The 20882-nt window shown below is 37.0% G+C and overlaps 1 protein-coding gene across 1 annotated transcript in view; it reads right to left on the reverse strand.

Moving 5' to 3' along the window:
* Positions 1 to 3559: 3559 nt before the first annotated feature.
* smyd3 (SET and MYND domain containing 3) overlaps positions 3560 to 20882 on the reverse strand; it is a 205383-nt gene continuing 188060 nt past the window's right edge. Inside the window, exons 11-12 of the mRNA XM_084393098.1 lie at positions 5605 to 5713; positions 3560 to 4515 (exon numbers count right to left, since the gene is read on the reverse strand). Of these exons, the coding sequence (XP_084249224.1) occupies positions 4414 to 4515; positions 5605 to 5713 (211 nt within the window). The 3' untranslated portion in view covers positions 3560 to 4413. The remainder of the gene's footprint in view (positions 4516 to 5604; positions 5714 to 20882) is intronic.

The raw sequence follows: 20882 nt of genomic DNA on the forward strand, positions 1-20882 counted from the left end.
AATAATTTGCATATTCACAGAACCGCGTATACATAATGAGGTTACATTCAAGCTATTTTAGGGCGTGACATTTTTTTCAAGGAAAAAACGTTTAAATATGTAATATTGGTGATCAAAGATGAGTTTTAAGGGATAAAATTATTCACTACAGGGGGACTTTAAAGGGATAGTTCACTTTGAAATTAATTTTTGATATGTTTTAGCTTACCTCAAGGGCATCCAAGATGTAGATGTCTTTGTTTCCGCAGTAGTTTCAATTTTGATATTTTTAGGTCAAACCGTTCTTGTCTGTCAGTCATATAATGCAGGTCTATGGTCACTGGCTCAAAACACAAGCACAGAGTCCAAATTAAAACAATTCCCCATCGTCCAAATGAAACAATTCCCCATCATAAGTACACATTGATGGCCTAAGACACGAAACGAGCGGTTTGTGTGAGAAAACGAACAGTATTTATATCGTTGTTATCTCTTGAAAACAGCACACGTCCAAATGATCTGACGGCGCGGGCGGGTATAGATATATACATAGATGTCGCCTTGGCTACGGTTTCGTTCCAATGAACTGCAGTAGCGAAGGCGACATCTACATCTTGGATGCCCTTGAGGTAAGCTAAAACATATCAAAAATTAATTTCAAAGTGAACTATCCCTTTAAGTAAAATTCGAATGACCCTACAAGTTCATGTAAACATATATGAGGGAAGAACAAAACTTAAAGGGATACTCCACTTTTTTTGGAAATAGGCTCATTTTACAACTCCCCCAGAGTTAAACAGTTGAGTTTTACCGTTTTCGAATCCATTCAGCCGATCTCCGGGTCTGGCGGTACCACTTTTAGCATAGCTTAGCATAGATCATTGAATCGGACAAGACCATTAGCATCTCTCTCAAAAAAATGACCAAAGAGTTTCGATATTTTTCCTATTTAAAACTTGACTCTTCTGTAGTTACATCGTGTACTAAGACCGACGGAAAATGTAAAGTTGCGATTTTCTAGGCTGATATGGCTAGGAACTATACTCTCATTCCTGCGTAATAATCAAGAAACTTTGTAATGATATGACGCAGCGCCTGAAAATAGTCCCCAGCTCAGTAACTTTCAACGTGACTGGGACTAAGTATTTGTCTAACCTATTAGACCTATATTCAGGCGCTGCATCATATCATTACGCCTACTGGACTCATAGTACGGCAGCAAAGTTTCTTGATTATTATTATAATAATAGGAAAAATATCGAAACTCTTTGGTCATTTTTTTGAGAGAGATGCTAATGGTCTTGTCCGATTCAATGATCTATGCTAAGCTATGCTAAAAGTGGGACCCCCCAGACCCGGAGATCGGCTGAATGGATTCGAAAACGGTAAAACTCAACTGTTTAACTCTGGGGGAGTTGTAAAATGAGCCTATTTCCAAAAAAAGTGGAGTATCCCTTTAAGCACATTACGTAATTATGAACAAAAATGGCAAACTACAGCTATGTTTTTTTGGTTAGATAAAAAAACTAAAAAGTTCACAGGAAAAACGCATACAAATTATGTCTGCACAATTTGGCATGGTTTATTGCATTATGACTCCAAGCACATGCAATATTTTTAATAATGGGTGATGTCAATTTTCCTAGGCCAGACATCACTGTTGGCCACTACAGTCATTGTAAAACCTTACTTTATTTAAGTAAAAGTAAGCAAGATTTTTGGTGAAATCGGACTTGTTCACATTTTGTGAGAAATGATGTCATTGGCTCGACAAAGGACTCAGCGTGCGAGTTAGAGATAGGACTGCTGACAACTCGCCGCTCTATACCAACTTCCTCTATTTCCTCTTAAGCCCCATTCTATCCAACAGAAAGATGTTATCTCCGTCTCAGAGAAGTGCACCTCCAAAAGCTGTTTGCTTTAGTTGACAGAGTTATGAGAAGCGAGGATGGTGGTATGAGACGTGTAATCCCCATCTATCTGTATCCAGACACTCATGAGGGTTAGAGAGATTTAGCAAAAATAACGTGCTGAAAAAATGTCCGGATAAACAGGCTACTGACAAGCAAAAGTGTCATCCGTGCTGACCTAGACTGTTATTAATACATACTAGAAACTTCCAGGCTGGTGTGTTGAGTTAAACTCTGAACTAGACATATATAGATTTTTAGTAATAAGCTCTGGTCAAGCTCAGACACAAACTTAATTGTGTTTTATTAATGGTGTTTTACCGCCAAAATGACATCACTTCCTGAGGATGATGTCATTAACCAAAGCCAGTTCTTTAAATAGTTGTGTTGAAGCGGCGCTGCACAGGCATACTTTGTATACTTTCAAAACACTTAAAGTCCCTGTAAAGTCAAAATTAAGTATGTGTTCAAATATTTTCTTTGAGTCATTTTGATTAGTGAAACACCTGGAATATTTCTTAATAAAATGCCAGTTGTTCTTGTTAGCATATAAATGGAAACATCTGTTCAAACCAAAGTACTGAAATTATTCAAATTATCCCTTAACTGCGATGATTGTGAAAACTACTATGACTGATTTCATATTTTATACAATATGTAGGGGATAATGTAGAGGGAGGTCGGGGTTGTATTCGCTATAACAACCGCCTCGCTCTACATTATCCCGCTTATTACATGGCTACCCACCAAATAAATCAATAATTTGACACAAAATATTGATTTAAAAACGACTGTATTGCTTCCGCTAAAGAAAATAGTCCTGCGTCCATAGCAACGCTCTGTTTTTCATGGCAACGGTGTGTTATACTTCGCAGCGGCCTGTTATCAAGAAATAACAAACCGCATTCTACATTGGAATTCAACCAAGCCATGTAATAAATCAAGTCATATGATGGGCACATGGACATTTACTGAATATTAGGAATGACCCACATTACAAATCAAGGATTGAACTGTAATAACACATTCCAGATGGTAAAAGTAGAGCTTAAAAACACAAAGCAGCTGCTGAAATATGTTTATGAAATCTGAGCGAATGGGACTGTTTGGTCAGAGTGACTCTGAAGATTGAAGTTAATGATGAGAAACTGAAGCACAAATGTGTGTGTTTGTGTGTGTGTGTTGTTCGGAGCGGTTCTTGAAGCACAACGGTTATTCCTGAAAAGGTGTTGCTTTTCATAACAGTTGATCAGCATTGTGAATGTAGCCCGGCACATAGATCTTAAAATGGCAGTCTGAAATGTCAATTTCAATCAGTGCTGTTAACTAAAACTAAAACTACTCAATATCATTGCCGGTAACTGAAAAGTATAATTATTAATATTTAATAAAATATTAAATATTAGATGAAAAACCCTTAAAAGATAATTAGAAAATCAGAAATGTTGCCTGGGCAATGATTAATTGCATCCAAAATAAAAGTTTGTGTTATATATGTGTGTGTACTGTGTATAATTATTTTGTATGTTTAAATACACACATATACATGTATATTTTTAAGAAAAATGTGTTATTCATATATAACATTTTTATATTTATATATAATATAAATGATGCATATGTGTGTATTTATATATACAAAATAATTATACACAGTACACACATATATTATGTAAACAAACTTTTATTTTGGATAAATAAAAACTAAAAACACTAAAAACAACCTCATTAAAATGACAAAAGCACATAACAAAATTATTAAAACTTAAACTAAGATTAAAAATTCAAAATGTGAAAATAAAAGCTAATTCAAAATAAAAAAATACTATAATAGTATATAAATAATACTAAAATAACACTTATTTTAATCATTTTATTTAAAAAAGTGACCAGAACAACATGAAACATATTAATGTGACAAATCACTGAATACTCAATCAGATGCATTTAGATACTAATATTATATCAAACTTATCTCTTTGAGAAACTAAAAATATGCAGCTACTACAAATCAAAAATGGAGTGATCCAAATTGTTCAGATTTAACAAAAGATGCATATACTGCACATTTACTATCTATATATCAGCATATTTGAAAGCTGACACTTTCTTTAAATTTATTATTTAGATTTAGCAATATTTTTCCTGTTGCAACCATTCATTTTGGGTCAAAACACCAGAAGTAGGACTTCCTATTGAAAATATGGAGGGTAGTAGACTATACTTTGGATTACGTGTTAAAAGTAAACAGGTCCTGGGGGACAGCCGGTGGAGCCACTCTTATTGCAAAAATATTAAAAAAATATGGGAATGGAATGAAAAAGCATGGCAGTAATGTTGCTTTTTTCCCTTTGGCAAGCGGAGTCGAAGAAATCGTAAGCCAGCTGTTTGATACACAGGGGCACAAAAGCAGGTGGCAGACACAAACATCCTGAAACAATCCATTTGAGAGCTAATACAGCGGCGGGTTGATTGACAGCCAGCGTGTCAGAGTCAGTCTCCATATGATGACGCAGGGTTCAGTCTAGACTTCACCCAGCTCGGCCTGGCACTCGCTCAGTTTTCTCCTCACCTCATCAGTCAGGACATGCTCTGTCCCGTGGGTCACCTTCATGATGTCATAGGCCTGAGGAGAGAGGGGGCAAGAGGAAGAGAGACGGTCGAGTTAAACCATTGTCATGTGAAGGAAGAAAATTAATTTACAGGATTGAAACCGGAACTGTGAGAGTCCAAAGCTGTCTGTCTGTCTTTCTGTCTATCCATCCATCCATCCATCCCTCCATCCATCATCTATCTATCTATCTATCTATCTATCTATCTATCTATCTATCTATCTATCTATCTATCTATCTATCTATCTATCTATCTATCTATCTATCTATCTATCTATCTATCTATCTATCTATCTATCTGTCTGTCTGTCTGTCATTCTATCTATCTATCTATCTATCTATCTATCTATCTATCTATCTATCTATCTATCTATCTATCTATCTATCTATCTATCTATCTATCTATCTATCTGTCGTTCCATCTATCTGTCTGTCTGTCGTTCTATCTATCTATCTATCTATCTATCTATCTATCTATCTATCTATCTATCTATCTATCTATCTATCTATCTATCTATCTATCTATCTATCTATCTATCTATCTATCTATCTATCTATCCATCCATCCATCCATCCATCCATCCATCCATCTATCTGTCTGTCTGTCTGTCGTTCCATCTATCTGTCTGTCTGTCTGTCGTTCTATCTATCTATCTATCTATCTATCTATCTATCTATCTATCTATCTATCTATCTATCTATCTATCTATCTATCTATCTGTCTGTCTGTCATTCTATCTATCTATCTATCTATCTATCTATCTATCTATCTATCTATCTATCTATCTATCTATCTATCTATCTATCTATCTATCTATCTATCTATCTATCTATCTATCTATCTATCTATCTATACATCATCCATCATCAATCCATCCATCATCCATCCATCATCCGTCCGTCCATCCGTCGTCCATCCGTACAACATTTTGTACCAGAAAATCTAATGGAACATCAGCAGACAGACGGCAAAGTCAGTGCGGAGACATCCATACCACCGTTTAGACAACAATCTGACAACTGTGAGCTCGAGTGCAGGGTCTCATTACAGTCCTGATCTCTCTGGAGTGTGTTATAGGGCCAAAGATCATCTGATAACAGACCTGTGTGAAGCTCCCGTGAGCCTCCTTCAGTCGGGCCAGGTAGTGCTGCAGCTTCCCCACACGCAGCAGCTCCACCGCTCGCGACGGATGAGGGTCGGAGAAGTACAATCTGGGGGACGAAACAGAAGATCATTTCTAGCATTGGCAAAATAAATGGCAACAATGTGAGCTTTCAATTGGCCATTTTGTGGTTTAGTGTTTAAAGATATTGGCTACTGACCAGATGTAGGTTCAAACTCTAGAAAGAGAGTATCATGACCTTGTAACGTTCAGCCAATTATGTTGAAATTACAAAAGTTAAAATGGGGTCAGATTTTACTGTCTGAGGAATTGGGTGTTAAAAGATTGAGACAAAACTGAGGTTAAAGTGGATAAGAACTGTGTATTTACAATCTTCACAAGAGACTTTAAAACAACACAATAAAACCAGGGAAACTCAGGCTGTTAAAAAGCATAGAGTCCATTGCACCATACCCTAAAACAGTCCATATGAATCCTTGTGTGTTGAAGCGTCCCAATGTGAGTGTCCACCAGTGTATATACAATCCAAAATAAGTGATAATCCAAAAGCTTGATGTGGTGTCTGGAAAGGTGAGTCCGCAAGTGGTAACTCCACACTCCAGAAAAGTGATTGGTTCCCCTTGTTTGCCATGCTGCTCTCTTTGTACAGGTGTAGTTTATGCTTCCTGTCATGTGTTCCCTCACATGACATGCCAACCATACATTTCTTAAAGACATACACACTTAAAATGTTAAGAGGAATAAAATGGACTAAGAAAACATGTAAACCAATTAAAACTCTATTATACATAAAATAATTGTACTGAATAGAGCAGTAAATCATGTCTCTTATGTGACAGTGTCACAACCTTCCACCAGAGATATACACACTCGACATGATTTGGGACTTGAATTGCAAGATACCAAAATTGTAGTGCAATCTCAGTCCTGGAAGTTCGACTACACTAGAATATTATCTTACAAAGATTTAAAGTCTATGCTAAAAAACTAAAAATTGCTTGATAATTGAAATAGAGCTGAAATAAAATAAAATATAAAATATTAGATGAAAAACTTAAATAAATAAAAAACTAAACTTAATTGAAGTAATAAAATTACTAAAGCTAAAACCAACATAAAAATTAATTAAAGCTAAATAGAAGTATGTATAAGAAACTAATCAAATTACTAAAACTTAATATAAAAATAAAAGCTAATTCAAAATATGAATAAATACTATAAATAGTTTAAAATAACAATTGCATGCCCAAAAAATATACATTTAAAACATAAAATACTAATTTCATTTATTAATTTAATAATTAATAAAAATAAATTGAAATATAAAATATTTTATATTGATATTATTAATCAGTACTGTTTTGCAATTTCACATGCAGGAAAACTTAAGCACAGAACATTTTAATCTTGAGTAGAAAAGATGAATAATTGTTCAGTACCTTTAAAGCCTGCAGTGAAAAAAATAAATAAAATTAAGTTCTGATATTAATAAAAACAAGTTCTGATATTATCTGCTTCTAATGCTGGCTTATCAGAGAGATGCCAGTAATTAGAAACTTTATTATATAATTATCAATATGGTCACCAATATATTATATACCATCATGGTAAACGTAATAGTAAACTTCTGTTCTCACCAGGTAAACGTACTTTAAATCACCATCTGCAAGCAAAAATAATAATGTTTCATTTGTCAGAATAAATACACCAGCTGACTAGAAAAAAAAAAAATCTGATCCCCTCTTATATTCCATCTGTCAAATCTAAATTTGGTCTATATTGTGTTTGAGCTCATGAGATTAATAGCGATGATCCTGGCAGGAAACATGCTGACATCAGCATATTCCAGGATGGTGAGGGTTGATGTTCCCTGTCGGCAGGGCAAGAAAGAAAAGCCTTTATTCCACATTTCCCATTCATCCGCACTGAGCCGAGGGGCAGTAGGCCAGGCTTATGGGTGATCCTCTGTGCTGAAATGGGCGAATCAGAGAGAGGCTGATTGTCTGCCGCTCTAAACCCAGGACATAAAGTCACAAAGCCCTCTTCTAGCAAGACAGTGCAGGGCAAGATAAGAATATATGAGGATTTTGAGTGTTTCCCAGGACACGGTATATGGAAACATCGTTTGCGACCCATTTTATACACAAAGTATTTTCAGAATTTTCAACAAAAAATTATTTCATGTTCATTTCATGGTACTGGATTTTGTTTAATTTGTGTTCTGACTCATAACTCAGTGTAGATTCATCCTCATGGCCTTGACTGACTTTGATTTAAAGGTCAAATCCTTGGCAGTAAAAGCAATGATGAAGAGTCCTTACAGTTCTTCAAAACTCGCAGTTTTTTTTTTTTTTTTTTTTTCTCAGAGAAGCTCAGTCAATGTCTGAACACACTTTTATTGTGAAGTATCCCTCTTCTGGGATTCCTCATGACACGTACGGCATGTTTTTATTGGCTCGGGTCACGTGTCCGCCACTGTCAAGGTCATCCAATAGCAGAGATTGATGCTCTAAGCTCCTCAGGTTCGTTTTAAAGACCCTGGTGATTTTGTTAGTTGTAAAAATGTCTAGAAATATCAGACCCTTTAAACGTTACAATAAAAGAATGAGGATTCAAGTTTTACAAGGACAAACACTTGAAGGCACGTGAAGGAATTTGATGGATGTGAAACTAAATTCTGAGAAATATTTATGCAATGCTTCAGATCTGAAAGTTCTACAACAATGTAGAACAACATTGTCATGTGAAGGAAGAAAATTCATTTACAGGATTGGAACGGGAACTGTGAGAGTCCAAAGCTGTCTGTCTGTCTTTCTGTCTATCCATCCATCCATCCATCCATCCATTATCTATCTATCTATCTATCTATCTATCTATCTATCTATCTATCTATCTATCTATCTATCTATCTATCCATCCATTATCTATCTATCTATCTATCTATCTATCTATCTATCTATCTATCTATCTATCTATCTATCTATCTATCTATCTATCTATCTATCTATCTATCTATCCATCCATCCATCCATCCATCCATCCATCCATTATCTATCTATCTATCTATCTATCTATCTATCTATCTATCTATCTATCTATCTATCTATCTATCTATCTATCTATCTATCTATCTATCTATCCATCCATCCATCCATCCATCCATCCATCCATCCATCCATCCATTATCTATCTATCCATCCATCCATCCATCCATCCATCCATCCATCCATCCATCCATCCATCCATCCATCCATCCATCCATCCATCATCTATCTATCTATCCATCCATCCATCCATCCATCCATCCATCCATCCATCCATCCATCCATCCATCCATCCATCCATCCATCCATTATCTAACTATCTATCTATCTATCTATCTATCTATCTATCTATCTATCTATCTATCTATCTATCTATCTATCTATCTATCCATCCATCCATCCATCCATCCATCCATCCATCATCTATCTATCTATCTATCTATCCATCCATCCATCCATCCATCCATCCATCCATTATCTATCTATCTATCCATCCATCCATCCATCCATCCATCCATCCATCCATCCATCATCTATCCATCCATCCATCCATCCATCCATCCATCCATCCATCCATCCATCCATCCATCATCTATCCATCCATCCATCCATCCATCCATCCATCCATCCATCCATCCATCCATCCATCCCTATATATATGCAATACTTTCTTCCCTTGGCAAATACCAAATTACAGACATAAAGTGAGTGCAATAACCATTTGAAAATTAAATTTTGCATGTATTTTCTGTATTCTTCTTTTTTAAATTACCATTAATTCTTAGGAAGTAGGAATCAAATGAAAAGAAATGTCTTATTACCCTAAATTACACCAGACTCAAACATTACTCGTTGAGTCTCTTATATACGAACAGAAGTTATTTTAATTGAAAAAACATTTACCCTTAAACGACATTATGCACGTTTTTTGACTATAATAAATAATATGATAGATGGGCCTGTTGACATACTGTATATGCTGTTGACATACTGTAAAAAAAATCAACAATCAAATAACGATATCTTTGAACAACTACACCGGCTCGACAAACTTGACCACTGCACTTCTGTTGAAGTCCATCCTCCATCACTGGTCTATCCTGACCAGGCATGCTACAGAAAACCATCATCAGTATTAGAACGGCACTTCTTGTTGCTGTAGCAACAGCCAGAGGAGGGGCGAGCGCCACAGCGACCTGTTAACACTCCCATTAGTGTTAGCTCAGCCTTTCTATTCATCTCCACGCTGGATCATTACCAAGAACAAAGAGCTGCATCTCTGCCGGGACCACTTTGGAGGAATATTAAATTGTGATTTTTATCTCCTCGGCAAAAGGCAACTTGTTTGGGAGCTGTAAAGAAGTACCGCACCCAGGAAAGACAATAGCCTTTATCATTAATCTACTCGGCAGACAGTGACAGCACATTAACAAAGCCCTGGCACCGTAATCTGCAGCTTGCATCTCCATGCATTAAAAGTGCTTTTGTCATGTGACATCAATCTCAAATAACTCTCTCTGAGCAGCAGTCAAGTCAACGTGAAGGTTGTTTGTGGTGCTGATGCGAGGTTATGCAAGAATGAATACAAAATGATCAATTGATCAATGTCTAATCAATCACTGAGCCTTTTTATATTCATAAAGCAAGTGGTAACACGACATTAGTTGCTTGCTTCATGATAACCAATGCATTAATAATGGACAACATTCTTAATATTAATTTAGAAATAAACTATTGTTCATGTTCATTGATGATACATTATCTTATGTTAATGTAACACTTTACAATAAGGTCTCATTAGTTAATGTATTCACGAACATGAGCAATACACTTGTTACAGTATTTATTGATCTTTGTTAATGTTAGTTAATCAAAATACAGTCGTTCATTGTTTGTTCATAGTTCATAGTGCATTAACCAATGTTAACAAATACATTTTGGATTTTAATAATGTATTGGTAAATGATGAAATTAACATTAACTAGGATAAAAAAAATGCCATATAGAAGTACTGTTCATTTTTAGTTCTTGTTAACTAACTAATAATGAAACCTTATTGTAAAATGATACCAATGTTATTTTTTAAAACCTGATATTAATACACTTCTGTTAAAGCATTCTTTATTGTTTGAGTTCGCTATTGCATTAATGTTAATGGATAGAACCTCATCCTAAAGTGCTACTGAGTTTATAAATATTTCAATTATTTGACAGCAGTGAGATTAAATGGAGAGCAAATGGAGATGTCATATTGAGTTTCTTCGATTTGTTTTCTTGCGAAAAATATCCCTGTAAACACACGTCTCCTTTAGAGATCTCAACAATGTCTCAACACAATCAAACATCAGAGATTTCATTACTATAAATACATATATTTTTTTTAAATACAATTATTCCAAGACCAAATTAAATAGGTCCAGTGCAGCTCTCAGTCTGAAAGAGCAACATTGGATTAGCCATTTTAAACATTTCTGGAATGTAAAAAAACAATATATTATGCGATTATTTATTTTATTAGGCAAACGCCATTACATAAAAAGAAATGGGCTCATTGCAAATCAAATTTCTTACATTTCAAAAAAAAAAAAAAAAAATTCTGACAGCTAATGGTGTTAAAAATGACTATATACCACTTCTTGTTCTTCAATCAATGCCGTAAGTTTGGGGTATAGGCTATCTATTTGGCGACCAATGGCAGATGGGGAGGAGGGATCGGGAAACCTGTTTGAAAACAGTCACATTCTTGCAATTCCATTTGGTGGAGCTAGTGGCACAGAAACAACAAATTTCACCTTAAAAACAACAACAAAAAAATTCTAGCGTTAGTCCCGCTCATTTGCAGGGTCCGCTTTATCTGAATTATCCACACACACGTTGGATTTGGCACAGGTTTTATGACGGATGCCCTTCCAGCACTGAGAGTCACACTCAACACAAACACAAACACAGACACACACACACACACTCCAACGGCCAGTTTGGCATGTCCAATCCACCTAACTTGCATGTCTTTGGATTGTGTGGGGGAAACCGGAGCACCAGGATGAAACCCATACTGACACAGTCCAGGCTCAAATTGGGGACCTTGCTGTGAAGCGACAGTGCTACCCATTAAGTCACCAAACTTAAAAAACTTAAATGAAATGACCCAAGCTTCCTCAGTTTAGAAAGACCAACCCTTGAGCACTACAATTTGGTACATTTCGGCTGAAAAACAACAGTCATAAAGGCAGCTGTTTTCTTCATAAATAGCATATTTACATGTTGATGTATAAGAATCTTCTGGGTCTCTTTTCCATGACCCTTTCTCCTCCTCCGGAGCATGGGAACATGCTTGGCTACACCAGAGTCACACTATCACCTATGACTCACGACATTACCGCCCGCTCACCTTTATATCGCCTCTAACTGCCCCGTCTCTCATCAGTCCACCTTCGACTCCATCTCTGAACCCTCAGACTAACAACAAAGCCCTCCATTACACTCCAATCCTGCTGGACCCCCATCACTTTCCCTCTGCACGCCACAATGCTTGGTTTAGTCAGCGCCCTCTCTGTTACCCAGACTCCCACGCTGCGGTCTCAGTGTCACTAATGCCTTCCTGGGCCTCCGGAACGTTCCGGCAGCTTCTCAGAACTGTGTGTGGCTCTGTTTTTTATGTGTTTTATGAAGCAATGCTGTAGGTGCCCCCAAAACAATCCCTCTCACACATTTCACACCCATATCCCCTCTGAACCGCTGACAACCGACACATATTTCTTGACCCTGAAAAACCGAGGAGCCTTTTAATTAAATCACTGTGTTGTGTAGCGAGATCGGGTTCGCTTTGACCCCGGCCTACACTCATTTCTAAGTGAAGTGAAGTGGAGTGGAGAACACGCTCTAGCGATGAAGTTCTGGCACCGATTCAGCAGAAGTTTAAGTTTCCAATCTTTCCTCTGAGTCATGACAGTGAGACGAGGACAAAGGAAGTTCTTCTACCTCATAAAGGACACTTCAAGGAAGCTGTCAGTGCAACTGGAAACCAATAATATCAGCGGTTGCAATAATTCAAAACGTTTTTAACACTTTACAGTAAGGTTCCATTTGTTAACATGAACTAACAATGAAAAATAATCTTAATGTTAAATTCAGCATTTATTAATACATTATTGAAATCAAAAGTTGTAGCTGTTTATATTATTTAATGGACCTGAGCTAACATGAACTAACACTGAACAGATGTACTTTTATTAACTAACATTAAAGTCAACATGAAATCAAAATGGACAATTCTTGTGTTTTTTAATGGAAAAAACTTGCAGTTTTTATTATAAATGATTTATCTGCGCACATCATTATGTTTTTTTAATTCATTTGTATCTTTACAAATCAAAATCAAAAATCTTTAATCAACATAACTTCCCCTCCCCATCTCTTCTCTTTTGATGATGTTTTTACTGAAGTGAGGGCGGGGCAACCTGTCACTCACATGAGATCGACCAATAGCAAACCACAACCATCCAATCAATTTCCACAGGACAAAATCAAGTCCCGTCCTACATATTTTCTCATTCAAGAAGCCGTTTCACTTGGATACACATCACAATAGGGAAGAAAAGACTATCACAACTTCATCCAGGTTAATAAATACTGCAACAAGTGTATTACTCATAGTTAATGCATTATAATGTCAACTAATGAAATCTTGTAAAGTGTTAAAAAAATTTTTTTTTAAACATGCACAACTGTATATTTTACAGGTTATGTGTAATATACAATGGCCCCAAAAAGACACTTCTGAGCACTTAAAATGACAATTAAAGTGAGATTTGACCTAACTTTGAACAGTATATCTATTGTTTAATCATTTAAAATCTACCAAGTGACGTGATTTTTTGCTACCTTTCTTTCCAAAAAGCAAAACTTGCTTTTGGTATTCTGTTACATAACACAATAACATTCATACAATTTTAAAAGTGGCTTCAAATACATTTTGTGGCAAACGTCCATGAAATAAAGTGGCTTCTATTTTCCTTTCTGCTTGGTGATGAACAGAACTAAAAAGTCTGAGGTAAAAGCATATGCACTCTTCATACATATTTAAATATAACAGCCCTGTTTCATACAGCATCTACGAATAGAAATATGCATCCCTGAAGTACTGATGCAGAATCCTGGGATTTTCTTTACACCACCTGTTGGTGTTTTGGCAGTAGGTAAAACATCCATATCAGTAGCAGCTCATTAAAAATAAATCTGCTTTAATTGGCATGACTGAATATATTAAGTGGGAAAGATCTAGAAAAGTGTGCACATCCAACCAGAGTTGGGTTCATGAGCAATGTAAATGTCTGCACACTGATAATTATGCTCAAAAATGTTTTATTCAACCAGCTTGCAATATTTTTGCCAATGTGGCCTGATGATATAAATGTTAATTATCCTCTATGCGATACATTGAGCTATAGAACAGGATGGGGTGCTGAGAGACTCTGTCAGACGTCAGAAGGATCTCGCAGCTGAAACGCCCCAGGATCTGTTGCTTTGTGCTGAGGAGAACACGACTGGATCTGCATAAATCAAAATCTGATAACAGTGGTGAAACTGTGCAAATGCCTTCTAAATGCACATTTGCCAACACTGTGGAAAAGAATGTGCAATTACATTAAATTTGTTAAATTATTTTAGTGTTTTTTCTGCTGCAAAAAGGGCACAGTATTGTTTGCCTTGCAGTGGTTTCACAACCTCACATACTGCATAGTGGCTTCAAGATGTCATTTTCACATGTATTTATGCACTCACCTAAAGGATTATTAGGAACACCTGCTCAATTTCTCATTAATGCAATTATCTAATCAACCAATCACATGGCAGTTGCTTCAATGCATTTAGGGGTGTGGTCCTGGTCAAGACAATCTCCTGAACTCCAAACTGAGTGTCAGAATGGGAAAGAAAGGTGATTTAAGCAATTTTGAGCGTGGCATGGTTGTTGGTGCCAGACGGGCCGGTCTGAGTATTTCACAATCTGCTCAGTTACTGGGATTTTCACGCACAACCATTTCTAGGGTTTACAAAGAATGGTGTGAAAAGGGAAAAACATGCAGTATGCGGCAGTCCTGTGGGCGAAAATGCCTTGTTGATGCTAGAGGTCAGAGGAGAATGGGCCGACTGATTCAAGCTGATAGAAGAGCAACTTTGACTGAAATAACCACTCGTTACAACCGAGGTATGCAGCAAAGCATTTGTGAAGCCACAACACGCACAACCTTGAGGCGGATGGGCTACAACAGCAGAAGACCCCACCGGGTACCACTCATCTCCACTACAAATAGGAAAAAGAGGCTACAATTTGCACGAGCTCACCAAAATTGGACAGTTGAAGACTGGAAAAATGTTGCCTGGTCTGATGAGTCTCGATTTCTGTTGAGACATTCAGATGGTAGAGTCAGAATTTGGCGTAAACAGAATGAGAACATGGATCCATCATGCCTTGTTACCACTGTGCAGGCTGGTGGTGGTGGTGTAATGGTGTGGGGGATGTTTTCTTGGCACACTTTAGGCCCCTTAGTGCCAATTGGGCATCGTTTAAATGCCACGGCCTACCTGAGCATTGTTTCTGACCATGTCCATCCCTTTATGACCACCATGTACCCATCCTCTGATGGCTACTTCCAGCAGGATAATGCACCATGTCACAAAGCTCCAATCATTTCAAATTGGTTTCTTGAACATGACAATGAGTTCACTGTACTAAAATGGCCCCCACAGTCACCAGATCTCAACGCATTAGAGCATCTTTGGGATGTGGTGGAACGGGAGCTTCGTGCCCTGGATGTGCATCCCACAAATCTCCATCAACTGCAAGATGCTATCCTATCAATATGGGCCAACATTTCTAAAGAATGCTTTCAGCACCTTGTTGAATCAATGCCACGTAGAATTAAGGCAGTTCTGAAGGCGAAAGGGGGTCAAACACAGTATTAGTATGGTGTTCCTAATAATCCTTTAGGTGAGTGTATAGTGCTTTATACAATACAGATTCGGTGCCTACTTCCGTTCTATATACTGTAATGTGAGCCGAGTGTGAGAATTTATGGTATTCATAAATCGAAAGTGCCAGGATGACCTACTACAGTACTTCCGGCAAGATTCTGAAATGCACATCTGATGGACACTTTACTATCCCATGAGGCCTCGGGAGAGGATATGTGAATGGTGAATGGAAAGTGAAGCGACGCAACTGACACCATAGGTCACATGACAATGACAACATGGTGGATGCAGTATGTGCAAATTTCATTTACACTACACTACACACATTTATACAATAAAAAACAGACTTTTTTTTTTTTTTTTTACAGATTGAGTTTCACTCAAAATGTAGTACCTATTATACAGTATGCAAATGTTTCAAAGCAGCTTTACCTTAATACATAGGAAACAGTACAAATAGCCTGCATTGTTGGCAGAGGCTATTTAACTCCACGATAGGATGTAAGGAGCACGGCAGAAGGTTTTGGTGCAAATCTACCCGTGTACGAATCCGCCTTTTGTCGCTCTACTCCCTTTTCCCATCACATATCAGATCGGAAAGGCATTTATTTACAATAAAAATTAAGAAAATATTTGAAAAGTGGAAATAAAGTGTCTAACGTGTGTTTAATAATAAAGTGTTTATTCGTTAGGGTTACAGGAGGCCTTATATTTTTATAAATATCATAATTTACACTGTTATTATTGCATATCATTTAATGTACAACAACACTGAGGTGCAAACAATATCTGCCACTATTTACTGTATAAGTATAAACAGCATCTAACTGCTATTAAACTTATTGCAAAGAAAACATGATATTTTCACTTAGTGCAAATAGCCGCTGCCAATAGGAAAATAGCGTTACTGTTGTAAAATTAATCAATTATGAAACAAGCTATAAAGCAGCTCCTCGAAAGGCAACAGTCAGTTCAATGTTAATTAAATTCAGTTCATTGACCATGTTTCAAAGTTAGTGTCATTATCCAGCTCAATTCAGCTCATCCGATACTGCCAGCGCAATTAATTTACTGAATATTAATCGTCTTTTAAAGATACAGTATATTTGGATGTGCAATTATTATTTTAAATTTTTTTTAATTGTTGAATATCATTGCATCAGACATCAGTGAGTTTTAGGTGATCTGTTGGTCTGAGCAAAAAGCTGATGGTGTGAGTGTTCAGAAAACCTGTCTGAAAAAACCTGTCATTATTTCTGCAATCCTGTTTGGTGTTTGTAGTGCTTGTGGTGTAAAAATTACATACTTTACTGTTCAATGACTATTGGAGACAGAAATAGACTGAACTGATTGATAGCAGTCCGGTGTTGTGCATCATTGTAGGTGCCTCAAGCCAAGACTGCAGACTATGTAGAGTGATAAACTATGACTGAACCTCCTGTGAATAGATCACATGCTCTTTGGCAATGCGATAAAAGTGAAGCCTTAAAAGCCCCAGTAGTGACTAAGCTTGACTTGGTCAGTAGTCAATTAAATTTTCATAGAGCACAGAATAAGCTAACCTTCAGCACTTATACATCTAGAAATGCCACCCTTGTGGGCATGATAAATACATTTTGAATAAATATTTATGCACACTGTAATGTAATGAGAGATGACGGAAATGACCAGGTCAGGTTCTTCCACTCCTGGCGATTTCAAGTAAATAAAAACAAAAAGTGATCTAGTGAAGTCTGGACACGCGCTTCTCTTGTTTTGTGTGATCTGAAACAGAAAACTTTGCATGTGAATGATAAACATGAAGTGAGTCAGGTCTAAAGAATGCCCTGTTTACAACTTAACTCGATGCACAATGTCTATTGCTAGTTAGAGGCAAAGCAAGACTTCAGGCAATGAGACAAAGTACATAAACATTAGAGTGAAGTCACTCATGAACCTCTCGCAGAGGTCTGAAACTGTCAAAGCCGAGCGCTCAGTGTTTTGCTGGAGCGAAGGGGAACTCCGCAGACCAGGATGCCCTTGGAGCCGGACTCTCAGGAATGTTCCTTATTCCACTTCATTGGATTAACTGCTTAATGCCCTAATTTGCATATTAATGACACGCCAGCTTGTCTCATTTTAATAGAGGACTTGAACTGGTTTGAGAGGAAAGAATGCTTAAGCAAGGGACCTTTAATTCGACTGTAACCTCAAAAACAAACATTCTTCATTTTTGATTTATTTATATAAAATTCAAAGTGTAATATAATAATAATTAATAATAACTCAATACATTTTTCTAATGAAAATTAAAGGGGTCATGAACTGCATTTTTAAAACAATGTTCTCTGAGGTCCACTTATAAAGTTAGCAAGAATGATTACATCAAGTAGTTAGAAGTAAGGCTGTTTTGATGGGCGTGCCAGATTCAAGACTTGGAAGTTAACGCCCACTGCTATGATTGGGTAACAGTTTTGCATAATAAATCATTTTTAATGTCCCCGCTATTACACTTGCAGAATTGTTTTGAAAACTTTCGATGTTAAAAATGGCAACTGGACTGGAGAGGATCTACAAGGAGGAATGGCAGAGGATACCCAAATCCAGGTGTGAAAAACTTGTTGCATCTTTCCCAAAAAGACTCATGGCTGTATTAGATCAAAAGGGTGCTTCTACTAAATACTGAGTAAAGGGTCTGAATACTTAGGACCATGTGATATCTATCTATCTATCTATCAATCAAAATGGGTCTTTACTTGAGAAATCAAATTGCCCTTGATCTTTTGACATTTAAGAGGTCATTGTACTATTAAAATATCCTGCAGATTTCAGAACTCAAAACTTCCTTGTTAATTCAAAAGCCGCTTTTATTACAGTTTTTCCTCAATCTCTTTGGCACAATTTTCGAAACAGTCTTAACATTCTCTAAACTGTAAACTCAATTGTCACAACTCTATTGCGTGTCTGCAAAATGCAGTTACTCACCCAAAATATTTAATCCATGCTTCAAAACCTAGTTATTGTGTCAGTAAATTGGCCAATGCCACCAAAATAAAAAGTGTTTTTGTCATCGTTTGAGCCACACTGGTCAAAATGTTTAGATGTTTTTTCACCATGGAAATATAGCTCAGTTTGGCCGAACGGCCAGCTCTAGGAAGGGTTCTGGTCGTCCCAAACGTCTTCCATTTAAGGATTATGGAGGCCACTGTGCTCTTAGGAACCTTAAGTGCAGCAGAAATTTTTTTGTAACCTTGGCCAGATCTGTGCCTTGCCACAATTCTGTCTCTGAGCTCTTCAGACAGTTCCTTTGACCTCATGATTCTCATTTGCTCTGACATGCACTGTGAGCTGTAAGGTCTTATATAGACAGGTGTGTGGCTTTCCTAATCAAGTCCAATCAGTATAATCAAACACAGCTGGACTCAAATGAAGGTGTAGAACCATCTCAAGGATGATCAGAAGAAATGGACAGCACCTGAGTTAAATATATGAGTGTCACAGCAAAGGGTCTGAATACTTAGGACCATATGATATTTCAGTTTTTCTTTTTTAATAAATGTGCAAAAATGTCAACAATTCTGTGTTTTTCTGTCAATGTGGGGTGCTGTGTGTACAATAATGAGGAAAAAAAATGACCTTAAATGATTTTAGCAAATGGCTGCAATTTAACAAAGAGTGAAAAATTTAAGGGGGTCTGAATACTTTCCGTACCCATTGTAAAAGGTGGGTAGATAGATAGATAGATAGATAGATAGATAGATAGATAGATAGATAGATAGATAGATACCTGCCAAAACACCACCAAAAATACATGAAGAATACATGAAGAAACCCACGTACGTATCCACTCTGCATGACTGAATGGCAGGAATTTAAAAATTCACATTGTAATGTTTTGTTAATGAGCTAACCGCAGTTGAGCTATTGATAGTCACAGTCACCTGGATGTGAGAATGCAAATAGTTTGTGCTTCCAGGCTGAACAGCAGGTACCGAAACCTGTGATGTGTTTGATAGCTGGAGTGTTAAACTTGACAAACACAAGTGAGAGGAGCGAAATCTATAGAATAATATAAGAAACACTTTTCTCTGAGTGTACATCTTTTGCTTAACTAACAACACCTGGAGAAAGTGCTAAAAAGGTTAGGCATTTTGACAAAAAGAAGCAATAACGTTTTGCCACACCTGCCAATGACGGGTGAATTGAGTAATCTAACTGCAATAGATGTTTCTTAGCAGCAGTGAAATTGTGTGTGTCTGTGTGTGTGTAGCTTATATATGTACACATCCTAGAGACATCTGAGAAACATACGAGCATTATTTGCCCATAAAGGAAATTTATGCTCTCTTTTGGCGCTTGGCTAGTGCTTGGTCTCTGTAAAAGAGATACATAAATCAAACTTATCACCCAATATGTAAGTTGTCAAGTCATTGAATATCCCTGAGTCTAGGTTTAAAAGACTGAATAAAAGTTCAAAGTGAAATGCAAACCATCATCATACATAAGCAATGAGAAGCTGCAGAGCTAATTTTATAATCAAATTAATTATTGTGAAAAGACTGGCTAAAAACAGCACGCACTAATGAATCACTTGGCATATATTAAGCACTTGAGCAATTAAAACAATTCAGTGGCTCTCACTAAACTGCCTGACTGAATAGAATCGGTGCATAAATAAATGTCTACTTATCTTGCAATAGCCGGCAGCGACTTTAGTTAATATGCAACAAGTAGAACAGGAACCAGTTTCTTTGAAAATAAATCATAGCACAGATAAACAATTTTTTTGAAAAGTTTCTTAAGGTAACCAAATTACATTTTCTTCCTGAGTGGAGAAGTGATTGGAAGGCCGTTCAAGCTCTCTCGTGATGTGAAGGATCTATTATTGCTTTGTCAGGTGGTCGCTCCGCCAGTATCTCTTTCAAGACCTCTTGAAGCCTCAATGACAAGAGAAGGGGGGGGGAAGGACCGCTGCTAATAATTGCCTGTTCAGAAAGCATTCACACAGCTAGCACAGGACCAGCCAATTCCAGAAATAATTTGGGATCCCAGACAAGGCCAATAATGAACCTCACAATTTTTGAAAGGCAGAACAAAAGTGCGTGACGAATACTGAATCAAGCTGTAATGGAATGTCATGAAGCCCGGTGTTACGTGATGACTGGAGCTGTCACTTAAACAAAACCGTTTTCACAACCTTGTTGTGAGTTTTACTGATTTTCTGCCCAAATGTTTGACGGATTATGACTTCTGATGACT

Source organism: Rutilus rutilus (genome assembly GCF_951802725.1).
Source record: "Rutilus rutilus genome assembly, chromosome: 21".
Lineage (NCBI taxonomy): Eukaryota > Metazoa > Chordata > Actinopteri > Cypriniformes > Leuciscidae > Rutilus > Rutilus rutilus.